This window comes from Brachycentrus maculatus, unplaced genomic scaffold (assembly GCF_059751285.1).
Source record: "Brachycentrus maculatus isolate JH-2025_06_01 unplaced genomic scaffold, ASM5975128v1 h1tg000295l, whole genome shotgun sequence".
In the NCBI taxonomy this organism is placed as follows: Eukaryota; Metazoa; Arthropoda; class Insecta; order Trichoptera; family Brachycentridae; genus Brachycentrus; species Brachycentrus maculatus.
Genome location: NW_028281046.1, coordinates 43,443 through 56,616, shown reverse-complemented (window position 1 = coordinate 56,616; position 13,174 = coordinate 43,443). Strand labels below are relative to the sequence as shown.

The 13,174-nt window shown below is 38.4% G+C and overlaps 1 protein-coding gene across 5 annotated transcripts; it reads right to left on the bottom strand.

The window, feature by feature from the left end:
* Positions 1 to 202: 202 nt before the first annotated feature.
* Positions 203 to 13,174, bottom strand: LOC148304961 (BLOC-1-related complex subunit 5-like). Of its 5 annotated transcripts, none has more exons than XM_088267435.1 (7): positions 13,049 to 13,174; positions 11,759 to 11,853; positions 8,720 to 8,842; positions 7,364 to 7,545; positions 4,856 to 4,931; positions 4,224 to 4,336; positions 203 to 810 (listed from the first exon to the last, which is right to left on the bottom strand). In XM_088267435.1, exons 2-7 carry the CDS (start codon positions 11,850 to 11,852, stop codon positions 595 to 597), a joined length of 804 nt encoding a protein of 267 aa, XP_088123561.1. In that variant the 5' UTR covers position 11,853; positions 13,049 to 13,174; the 3' UTR covers positions 203 to 594. The 5 variants fall into 5 exon arrangements, with proteins under 5 accessions (XP_088123561.1, XP_088123562.1, XP_088123566.1 ...); XM_088267436.1 differs by having other exon boundaries at positions 13,111 to 13,156; XM_088267437.1 differs by lacking the exon at positions 203 to 810 and adding an exon at positions 2,284 to 2,532.

The window sequence follows — 13,174 nt, the reverse complement described above, 5'->3', positions numbered from 1 at the left end:
CACAAAATATTTTAAAAAAATGAAAAAAATTAATTTTTTTTTTTTAAAAAGTAAAGAGTATGACAGATTCACATAATGCTCAGTTGGTGAAACAATTTAAATATGTCAAAATGTGTGTCGGGTGAATGTTACACGTGTATAAAGTGATCACTTAAACCAGCCTATGACGGTCGTCAGCCCCGTAAATGCCCAGACTTTCATATTTTTCTTCTTCTTTGATGTGATATTGCTGGCGGCAAGTCCTATCTACCCAGTGGTCCAAGCGAACGGTTCAGTCTCTCAGTCTTCCAGCCTTCTAGTAAATGCCCAGACTTCCGTATTCTTCTTCATCTATGTTGAGATGTTAACAAAGTGATTAAGATAAATCCCTCAATATGTGGTTGGTACGACATGAGATATTGCTGGCGGCAAGTCCTATTACATCTACCCAGTGGTCCAAGCAAACGGTTCTAGCCTCTCAGCAGTCTTCCAGTGTTCTTGTAAATGCCCAGACTTCCATATTCTTCTTCATCTATGTTAATAAAGTAATTTAGATAAATCCCTCAATATGCGGTTGGTACGACATGATGAGGTATTGCCGGCGGCAAGTCCCATCTACCCAGTGGTCCAAGCGAAGGGCTCCAGCCTCTCTTCCACGGGAAGCAGCAGGTCGATGTCGGTGATGAGCTGCAGGGCCTGGTTCAGGAGGGAGTGGCAGCGGGTGAGCTGCTGGGACAGCGGGCGCAGCTGGGACAGGCGCTCCGCCAGGCGGGCCCCCCTCCGCTGGCGCTCCACGGCCGCGATTAGCAAGCGAGACACTTCTCCGTCCACCTACATTCAAAACAACAACAGTATTTGTGAGATTTCCCTTGCCAATGCCTACTTTTAGGTGTATGCATATCTTGTTTTGAATGATTAAAGAAAACACTTGTTTTTATACCACTAGAGTTTCATTAAAGACTACTAGTTTCAGAAGCTAAACTTCCATCATTCAGGTCTGAATAAAAACAGTTTTTATTCAGACCTGAATGATGGAAGTTTAGCTTCTGAAACATGTTCTTCTTCTCCGTCTTAATCCTCATTGCTGAGGGTTGTGACCCTTGCAGAAGCAATGACTCTTCTCCAGTTATCCCTTGACTGCGCTGCACGTAGCGCTCCAACCACTGAGGTGCCTGCTGCTGCCTTAATTTGATCGGTCCATCGTGTGGGGGATCTTCCTCTCCCTTTCTTTCCCTCCAGGCTACCGATCACAACTAGTCGTTCCAGGCTATCCTCGTTGCCACGCGCAACGTGTCCAAAGAACTGGAGAATCCGTCGGGTACAGATATTGGCCAGAGACAAGCCATCCAAGCGTAGTTCCTGGCAAATGGACTCATTGGTGCGTCTAGCTGTCCATGGAATTCGGAGCATGCGCCTCCAACACCACATTTCGAAGGCATCAATTTTTCACCTTTCTGCTGCTTTTAATAATAAAATTCAAGTGGTATAAAAACAACTGTTTTTTTTAATCATTGTAACATGTCTTACCACAAAGTTGATGCCGAAACAATAAATAAAATATCTTGTTTTGAATATTGAAAGCATTAACTTTGTGGATCATATTGATATATTATTTTGAGAAATAAAAAGACTTTGTGTTTTGATCCACTCACATGAGGATCCATCCAAATGTGAGTGGATCAAAACACAAAGTCTTTTTATTTCTCAAAATAATGTATGCATATATATTTATTTCAATTCAATTTCAATTTAAATTTATTCAACAAAAAAATAATATATACATAACAAACAATATTCAAGGCGTATATATTAAAAGTAAGCAAGAAGACTTAAAGGTGTAGAAGAATCCCGCTTCAGAAAACTCCTTCGGACACATGGAACAGATCAATATCCAATGTGATATTGTTCAACATAGCGGTAGCTCTTCCTACTGGCATAACCATCGGCAGGTTGGTCCTGTGTATAGGAATGTGAAACAATCTATGCCGACGCTGTCTTAGGTAACTATCGGGAACATACAGACCAATGCTCCGGATAATTTCAGGATTATCCATCATACCGCGCAACAATGGATAAAAATGCCTCATCAAATACACATTCCTTCTAGTCTCTAAACTATTGTAGCCAAGCATACCCTGGAGGAACTGGGTCGGGTAGAGCCGAGGATAATAGCCGTACTCTCTCATGTAGAGATACCTCAAAAACTTCTTTTGGACTTTCTGTAACTTTGACTTATTGTAACTGCAGACAATTGGTAGAAATCCATATTGAATTGTTGGGTAATATATTTAAAATAAAACAAGGTTTGTTGGATTGAATTCTACATTTATTTATGTATATGTTAATACGTGACGCGTTTTGTCTTATTAAGACATTATCAAACACTCACAGTGTCATCACAACCAGTCGTTCCAGGCTATATTCGTAGCCTTGCGCAACGAGTCCAAAGAACTGGAGAATCCGTCGGGTACAGACATTGACCTGGGACGAAGCTAAGGAGATGGCGCGTGACAGAGTGACTTGGAGACGTCTCGTGTAGGCCATAAGCTCCACCTAGGGAGTGAACATGGAAAGAAGAAGAAGAGAAGACAGACATTGGCCAGAGTCAAGCCACCCAAGCGTAGTTCCTGACGAATGGACTCGTCGGTGCGTTTACTTGTACAGTAATGCTATTGTTTCGTCCAATGGTACTGGAACACTTGTGATGAGGAAGACGGAAAAATTGTGTATTTTTTACAACAATTTGTTTATTAAAATTGTAGGAATAAATGTATTCGAGAAGAACAAAGCGACGCCAATAGAAAAAGAGTAAGCGCGACGTATATACGTTTGAATATTAACCGGACCCACGCGGCTTGCATAAGCGTATGTGTTTTAACAAGACATGCCCCATACGCGGCTGACATAACCGTTTGTGTTTTCACTTTGCTCCAAGTTTCCAACCTCAGTTCAACTTGGAGGGATTTTTTCATGGTGTGGAACTTTGGATAAAATAATACGTCAATCCTCGGCCTTATGACATCTGTTGAAATATCTGACTAATAATTTGTAACATCACAAGGATAAATAAAACAACGGATCCCTTATTTTTCTTGCGGTCGGTAATTATTCCGCGCCATAATCATGCCCTATATCTGTCTCACTCTTGACGCTACGCATCGCCAGTGGGTAAGAGTGACACACGATGCGTGCTTTGATTTATTTATGTTACGATCTAATTTGTTTATATTACGATATATTTCTAGAATAATGTGACACACGTGTATTATAGAGTACCAAAAAGGCACAATGAATCCCATTGAACGTTTTTGTTTAGGAAAATAAATCGTTTCATAACTAAATACATGATAAAAGTAATCATTTAAAAAACGGCGAAATACAGCCGCGCACGAGCGTCTCTTAGGAACAAAGTTAACGCATTTAAAAGGTTAATCTAATCTGAGCACACAAATATTGGTCCCCCACCCCTTATATACGATTTCAAAGGAGCTGCATGTGGTGGGGACAGTATTGTAAACATTTAAAACGTAATGAACTGCGTCTCTTTGTTATTCTCCAATACATTTACCCCTATAATTTAAAAAAAACAAATTGTTATAAAAAATACACAATTCTTGGCATGAATAACTATTAAACTAATAAATTTTACATGGTTAAATTTTATTTCACAGTATATCGTAGTCATTTCGTCCGCCTCCGTAGTGTAATGGTCAGCACGCTCGGCTACCGTTCTGGAGGTCCCGGGTTCGATTCCCAAGGGGGGTAAAATAAATATAAGTGATTTTTTCACTCTAATATTTATTCAATATTACCATGGACTGGTACCTGAAGCGGAGGGCTGATCACCTTTCCTTCATGTGTAAACGATCAAGATAACACTGCGTTTATATGACACAGTGCCCTATGCACCATTGGGGTGCGGATAAGGGTTTTATTATTTTATTATTATATCGTAGTCACACAGGAGAAAATATCCAAGTGCATTGTTTTACAAAAACGTGATCATTGACTATTTGATATCTTACTAGCTTAATATTGCCCTGAAAAACATCCCAACGGATTTTAAACTTGGAAGTATAATATATTGACTTGTTGAAAATGACTAACTGCATTGATGTTTATTTTGTTGCCAAGCAAAAGTGACTTAAATTGCCCTCCTGAACATTTTACGTTTTGGTAGTTGGCCACTTTCTCCTGTACGACTACGATATATCTGCGAAAGCGTGGTCGGTTTACGGACTTACCTCTTTGCACTTGGCGGTTATGGCGTTCTGCTCCTGGGACACGAGCTGTGCGCAGACGGCGAGGTGGGCCTGGTACCGCGCGCACAGCCGCAGCCACGGACCGCTGTCCACTCCTGGAACCAAGAGGGCCCATGTGCCGGTGAGTGTACCAAGCGAGGGTTGGATCCTCCTCAGTACTATTGCTAGCTACGCAACTAACTGTATTACTATTTACAACATTTTGAGTGTGTCCAAATACTTGTTCACAAAATATAAGACCTCACATACTAATATAAGAGTTTCTGCTTAATAACAAGCTTCTTTGAATCTCACCAATAGATGTCTTTAGTGAAGGTTTCTAAATTGGTTCATATAATTTAAGTGATTTTTTTCACTTTAATATTTATTCAATATTCCCCGAAGCGGAGGGCTGATCACCTTTCCTTTGTGTGTTAACGATCAAGATAACACTGCGTTAATATGACGCAGTGCCTGTGCACCGTTGGGGTGCGGGTAAGGGTTTGAAGAAGAGGAAGAAGAAAAAAATGTTTATTTTTATTTGTGAATTACACGCACCCCTACACTTTTTCTTTCAACACCGGATGGTGTGAGTTAATGGCACCTTATGATAATAATAATAATAAGTGGGATACCTTCCAAGACCTCGGGATCCCGGGCGCCGGGCAGGCCCAGAGTCCCGCGCATGATGGGCAGGAACATGGGAATTTGCTGGAAAACAATAAAATTATTATTTTACATTATCACTCGGGAGCAATCTGTAATTTAACCTTTTAACTGCCGGCAGGTACATGTATGGCGGTACCCAGCACACCGCGATTTTTACCACAAAAATAAAACCTTCTAAACATATCCTTATTAAAAGTGTATTAACGTTTAATTATAAAACTTGCCAAATAAATGAAGAGTGCGCCAGTCGTGCAGTCATTTATCCATAATCATTAAATTAATTGTTCATGGTGCAGGCTTGTCACAAAATTTGTCAAAGAAAATATGAAAACTTAGTTACAATAATTAAAGAAAACACTTTGTTTTTTACCACTTGAGTTTTATTAAAGACTACATGTTTCAGAAGTTAAACTTCCATCATTCAGGTCTGTATAATATACAGACCTGAATGATGGAAGTTTAACTTCTGAAACATGTAGTCTTTAATAAAACTCAAGTGGTAAAAAACAAAGTGTTTTCTTTAATTATTGTAACATGTCTTACCACAAAGTTAATGCCGAAATAATAAATAAAACTTAATTATATGTCAAAACTAATTGTTCATGTTAGTTTAATATTAAAAATTAGATATTCTCAATAGATGTCACTATGCGTTCAATATATTTGTACTACATACTACTACCATCACGCCGTTTCCCCGCAGGGGTAGGCAGAGAGGATGGAACGCCACACTCTTCTGTCCTGACATACACTCCTCGCCTCCTTCACATCCATACATCTAGTCATACATGCCCTCCGATTACGCAGACTTTTGACACTGCCAGATTTTAGGTTCTGATTGATCTGATCGTGCCAAGTCTTTTTCGGTCGTCCGCGTTCTGTTTTCCCTCTCACATTCGCCACATATATTTTCTTAGTCATTCTCTCGCTATCCATTCGCTCCACATGTCCATACCACCGCAAAGAGCTCTTTCTAATCTTTTCAATTATTCCTCGTTCAGCCTTACATTCCTTTCGTATATCTTCGTTTTTAATTCTGTCATACAATGATTTTACACACATTCGTCTGAGGGAGCGCATTTCAACAGCATTCACTCTGCTTTCATCCTTCCTTTGCCAGTTCCATGTTTCGCTTCCATACATTAGTGTCGGTACTAGCACGCCGTTGTGAACCGCTAGCTTGGCTTCCATGGACATATATATTTGTACATTTTAAATAATTGATTTTCTTTACTAAAAGCCCATTAAAAACGGCGGGTCTTAAGATGTAATTTTTGTACGAGTGGCGCTCCGTTCACAGGAAATTATGTGTCTCAAGACGCTTTTGGCAGTTAACCGGTTAACACACTAACTAACTAACTAACCGTCACGCCGATTCCCCGCAGGGGTAGGCGGAGAGAATCCAACGCCACACCACGGCTGTCCAAACTCAAAAGGGACATTTTTTTTGGATTTTTGGACTAAGTAGATTCCAATTTTGAGTGTGTTCGAATGCTTGTTCACAAAATCTGGATTATCAGATTCAGTGAATTTCTAGTGATTCAAGAACAAGTTTTCTAAATTGGTTCATATATATACAACGTCCAAGAATTTGTCTAGTGTTTTTGTCAATAATGGGTAGAATCGGTGAATGTTACACATGTGTAACGTGACCATTTATGTTTGTCCTCAAAACGGGACATCTACCAGTATTTACGTAATAGTATGTATATTCAAGAAAACGCGTATTTTTTCATAGTTTTTATGTATTAATAAAAAGAAAAGGAATGTTGATAAAGAAAATAAGAGGAATAAATAATATAAATATGAAAAAAATGTTATCTTATATCGGGACAGACTATCTAAAAACGGGACGGTCCCGTTCAAAACGGGACGTATGGTCACTTTACACATGTGTCAAGTGATCACTTAAACCAGCCTACGACGGTCGTCAGTCCCGTAAATGCCCAGACTTCCATATTCTTCTTCATTTTTGATGAGATGTCAAAAAATAATATGCATATATTCTTGATATTTCTCTCTTTTTTGTGTGTATATTGTTAAATTTACATAATTTCACAGGACTTCACCGACAAGACACGCAAGGTGGCTTGGTGGGTCTCTGCAAAATATATTTTTTTTAAATATATTTTAAATTGTGATTTAGATAAATGTATACAATTTATGTTTTTTTTTTTTTGAGGTCAAGGGATCTTGCATCCCTTATGTCACTGCGACCATATTAGGTCTATTGTGACTATACAGTTTATGTTAATTACAGTTTATTACAGTTAATTACAGTTATGTTAATAATAAAAATAAAAGAAAATAAAAATTGCTTTGAGCAAGTTATATTGATCATTTGGGCTGTATAATAAATAAGACAAATGCCTTGCATGCATTGCAGATGTACACGTCAGACGCTATATATGAACAGCTGAAGGTTCCACGCATTGTATAAGTGATATTGATAATTTGGGCCGTGTAGTAAGTACCTGCAGCCTGATGAGCTGCTCATCCTTGTCTGTGGTGGGGGTCTCCTGGGCCTCCTTGACCACGACGATGTTGTGCGCGTGCGTGCGCAGCGGGGCCTTGCTGGGGGCGCGGCTGGAGCCCGCCCGGGACTGCGGGCGGCTGCTCTGCCCCCTGCGAGCCCCCCGCGCCAGCTTGGGAGAGTCTACACACAACCCAAACATTCATTCAAACCCTTATCCGCAACCCAATGGTGCATAGGGCACTGCATGATATAAATGCAGTGTTATCTTGATCGTTTACACATGAAGGAAAGGTGTTCAGCCCCCGCTTCAGGCACCAGTCCAGGGTAATATGGAAAAAATATTAGAGTGAAAAAATCACTTATATTTATTTGACCCCCCTGGGAATCGAACCCGGGACCTCTAGAATGGTAGCCGAGCGTGCTGACCATTACACTACGAAGGCGGACAAACCAACATACTAAATGTAATAATGATAACAATAATTTTAAACAAAATATTTATATATCGCTCACTCCTTTCAAGAACGTCATAAATCAAAAAACTTAATTTTTGAGGAAAACGTTTTTAAAGTTTAAAAATATATAACAATGTATTAAAAATAAATATCTTGCCAGTATTGAACTTTTTACTGTGCAACAGATCTTTTTAGGTAAAACCTGAAGGTTTTTTTCCATTTCAAAAATATATAATATAATATATTTAAAAAAATAATTAAAATACAAAAACAACACTTTCTGCCCTGTATCGGGTAAATATTAAGTTAAAAATATGGGATATAGTACACTTTCGGGGCATTCGGAAAACATGCACAACTGAAAATGACGATTTTTGATATATGACGCTGTTGAAAGAAGTGAGCGATGTATCATTCTTCCCTTTTTTTAAGAGAGAAGATTGAAGTCTGAGCATCCCAGGGCTTACAGCCTGGCATTTGTAAGCGATCACTTTATACACTTATGTAACAAACATTGTGCCAGCAAGCTGTGTGAGCTGGCATCTTAAAGGTCAGTTGGCAGATATGATGGATAATCCTGAAATTATCCGAAACATTGGTCTGTATGTTCCCGGTAGTTACCTAAGACAGCGTCGGCATAGATTGTTTCCCATTCCTATACACAGGACCAACCTGCCGATGGTTATGCCTGTAGGAAGAGCTACCGCTATGTTGAACAATATCACATTGGATATTGATCTGTTCCATGTGTCCGAAGGAGTTTTCCGAAGCGGGATTCTTCTACACCTTTAAGTCTTCTTGCTTACTTTTAATATATACGCCTTGAATATTGTTTGTTATGTATATATTAATTTTTTGTTGTTGAATAAATTGAATTGAAATTAAAATTGAAATATTACCTCCAATGGGTCGATTGAGTGTGTAGGATATGTATGGTAACTCCGTGTCGGAACACAAGCTGGCTCCAGGAGAAGTATTCCCAGATCCCCCCACATGGTCACTGTTGCTGTTTTTTCTTATCTCTGCAAACAACACAATCTTTTATTTTTGACATCTCATCAAAGGTGAAGAAGAATATGAAAGTCTGGGCATTTACGGGGCTGACGACCGTCATAACTCACCCGTGGTATGGTTTAGAAAGAATCTCACCCGTGTTCGATTGGAGTAAGCTACAAGCTACATACTCGATAATATACATATCGCTCACTCCTTTCAAGAACGTCATAAATCAAAAATCGACAATTTTCAGTTGAGCATGTTTTCTGAATGCCCAAAAAATGTACTATATCCCAGCAAAAGAGGCATATTTTAAACTTAATATTTACCCGCTACAGGGCAGAAAGTGTTGTTTTTGCATTTTGAAGAAAATGTATTATTTAATAATTTTTTTAAATATAGAAAATATTTTTTGAATGTACAAAAAACCTTCAGATTTTACCTAAAAAGATCTGTTGCATATGAAAAAGTTTAATAAGTGGCTTGATATTTATTTTTAATACATTGTATTATATTTTTAAACTTTAAAATCGTTCTGCTGAAAAATCAAGTATTTTGATTTATGACGTTCTTGAAAGGAGTGGGCGATATGTTTTCATAAACAATATGTAATTCTTGGAACTATCAAACCTTCTTGTCTAATACAATGGTTTTTTTTTTTATTTCAGTGTCCAGTGTTTGACACGGAGCGCGATATCGCCTACGAGGGATTTTACGCAACCATCAGCAAGAGAGGCGGCATCACTGTGACGGTGAGTTCACCGCACTAACCATCACCCCACTTCTCCGCAGGGGTAGGCAGAGGAGTAGATCCCCACACTACCTGTCTATGCAAACATTCAACAAGGTTGAGTTACAACATTTTGAGTGTGTCCAAATACTTGTTCACAAAATCTGGATTATCTCCAATTACAGGAGATATTTTCATATTATTTTTGGACATCTCAACAAAGATGAAGAAGAATATGGAAGTCTGGGCATTTACAAGGCTGACGGCCGTCAAAGGCTGGTTTTAAGTGATCACTTTACGCACGTGTAACATTCACCAATTCTACCCTTCATTGACAACCACACTACTCAAATTCTTGGAAGTTCTATATATATGAACCAATTTTTGAAACATTGTTCTTGAATCACTAGAACTTCACTAGAGACATCTATTAGTGAGATGTAAAGAAGCTTTTTATTGAGCGGAAACTCTTATATTAGTATGTGAGGTCCGAATCCTGGATTTTAATCACACACATGAGAAATGCCAGAAAATATCATTTTCATTTTAATTATTTCAGCTTATAATTTGACCAGATAATTTATTTACAACACTTTGAGTGTGTATTTTGTACACTCAATACAAATTTTTGATGAGGTGTCAAAAAATAATACTTAATCAATTATTTTTTTTATTTTGGTCAATGCTATAAGCAGCATATTTAAAAAAAAAAAAAAATATTTACAGCAGTGAACATGTTTTTGAGGTAAACTTGGCATGATCGAGGTTTCAAATACTTGAGCATGGTCAGATTAGGAGTCGGTTTGACTTTGTGAGGAATGAAGAGATAAAGCGAAGAACGCAGCGACTGTCGCCAAGAAAAGCCGATTCAGTTGGCTTGACCATGTACGACACCTTCAGATACCTTGGAACACTCATGGTGGAGGATGGTAGTGTCCAGGGGGAACTGAACGTACAGCTCGTATGTCTGGGACTCACTGCTTTACTCGACAAAAACCAAGTGTCGTCTCTTTAACGCCTGCATCCTAACAGTGTTGCCGTACGGATGTGAGTCGTGGCACCTCACCAAAGCTCAAAGCAAGAAACTAGCAAGTTTTGAAAATAGGTGCCTGAGGCGAATACTGGGTATAAAGTGGTATAACTTGATCAGGAATGAGTTTGTGAGGAGAAGAACCCAGCAGCCCCTCATGCTGGAGGTCCTGAAGAGGAGAAGGTGGACATGGTTGGGACATGTCCTTAGAATGCCACCTGAGAGCATCTACCCCTCATGTCTCTTCTTCCAACCCTGAGGATTCCGGCGCCCATTCACCGACTATACTCAGCGGAACATCCAGACGCCGGACTGACCTGGGAGGAAGCCAAGGAGACGGCGCGTGTTGGCCATATGCTCCACCTAGGGAGCGAACATGGAAAGAAGAAGAAGAAGCAGACCATGTACTCCGCATGCCTTTCGAGAGCTGCCATCAAGCTTGCCTTTTTTAACGACCACTGCTGACAATTAGTGGGCCGTTCTCGCCAGAACTTCGGAGGATGAAAGGAAACTGGCGGCCGAGAGAAAAGCTCGGAGATAGTTTGTGGACTCCATATTTATTTATTTATTTATTGAATGGCTAAAACCTTTAATATAATACACATATACCGTATCTAATATAAAAATACACTAATGAATACACTAATAGAGAAACATAAAATAATAATAAAATAACAAATAGTAAGCCCTGGTAAATATACGTCTCCTCCACACACTATCAGCGAGCAGCGAGAGAGAGTGAAACACAACGTTTACATTTATCCATTATAACATGGAGGAGAAATGCTGAGAAAGTACACACTTCAAGGTGGATAATAATATATTAAATAAATCTATACTTTCAAAAGTATTGGCTAACATGTGAAGCCGCGGAATGGGAGAGAACATGGCATAGTCTGCATTATGTACAAATACTGGGAATACAGATTTTTGCCTAGTACCTCTTGGACGCACGCTAAGCTTTATTTGATTTAGGAGATCAGGGCTGTTAACAATTGTATATAACAGGACCAAATCAGTAATTACCCTTCTATCACTATGAAGCCACGGAATGAAAAAGAACATGGCACATATGTTCCACATAGGGAGCGGATATGGTTTAATAATATATGAGGTGGTGCACGAATGTAGAAGAGGTGAAGATTGTTTGCCTGTGTTCTTGAATACGGTAGAATGTTGTACCTTTGGATAGAGGTGGCGGAACCGTATGGCCCCGGGTTAATTTGCTGGGAGGCTTCTCCTTGGACGTACTCTGTGTCGACTGTTCTGAACCCATACTGAAAATCAAAAATAACACAGATATTTAATACCCAATAAAAAAGCTTCTTCATCTCACCAATAGATGTCTCTAGTGAAAATTCTAGTGATTCAAGTAGAATGTTTCAAAATTGGATCAAATATCGCTCACTCCTTTCAAGAACGTCATAAATCGAAAATCGACAAATTTGAGTTGTGCATGTTTTCGGAATGCCCAGAAAATGTACTATATCCCAGCAAAAGAGGCATATTTTTAACTTAATAAATACCAGCCAACAGGGCAGAAAGTGTTTTTTTTGTATTTTGAAGAAAAGGTTTTGTTAAATTATTTTTTCATGCCCAGAAAATGTACTATATCCCAGCAAAAGCGCCATATTTTTAACTTAATATTTACCCGCTACAGGGCAGAAAGTGTTGTTTTTGCATTTTGAAGAAATTGTATTGTTTAATTATTTTTTTTAAATATGGTAAATATATTTCAAATGGAGAAAAAACCTTCAGGTTTTACCTAAAAAGATCTGTTGCACAGTAAAAAGTTCAAAAAGTGGCTTGATATTTATTCTTAATCCATTTTGTTATATTTTTAAACTTTAAAAACACTTTTTAAACTTTAAAAACGTTCGTTCATGAAAGTAGACTGAATGCAGTCGAAATGCGATCTCTCAGAAGAATGTGCAACAAAACGATGTATGATAGATGTGCGAATAGTGAAATAAGGAAGGAATGCAAAGCTGAGATAAGCATTATCAATAAAATTAAGAAAGGTGGGTTGAGATGGTTTGGACATGTAGAACGAATGAGTGAGGAAAGAACGGTGAAACAAATTTATGAGGCGAATGTTAGTGGGAAAAGAAGCAGAGGAAGACCGAGAAAAACATGGCACGATCAGGTATGCCAAATACTTGAAAGTGGTCAGGTTAGGAGTCGTAACAATCGGCGGGTATGTAAGAGGAGATGCATGAACGTGGAAGAGGCGAAGAATGTTTGGTTTTGAATATATTGTATGTAAATAATTAAACAAAAAATTATGTTTGCATTTCCATACACTTTTTATTTAAAGAGACGAGGCCTTTCGATGTAATTAATACAACTTAATATAATTGTGTTTTAATTTATCTCAGTAACTATGATACCAACATTTAAAATTACATGCGTGTTTTATTCAGTTTGACGATTACAAAGAAAACACGATATAAATGGACATATATTACTTACCTTGTATTTACTGTCGAGAAAACTATATAATAAATAGTATTATTTACATAAATTATACAAACCGCAGGTCTACCGAGTAACAATTAATAGATAAATATGGTCGATATGTCAAACAGAGGTGAGTCG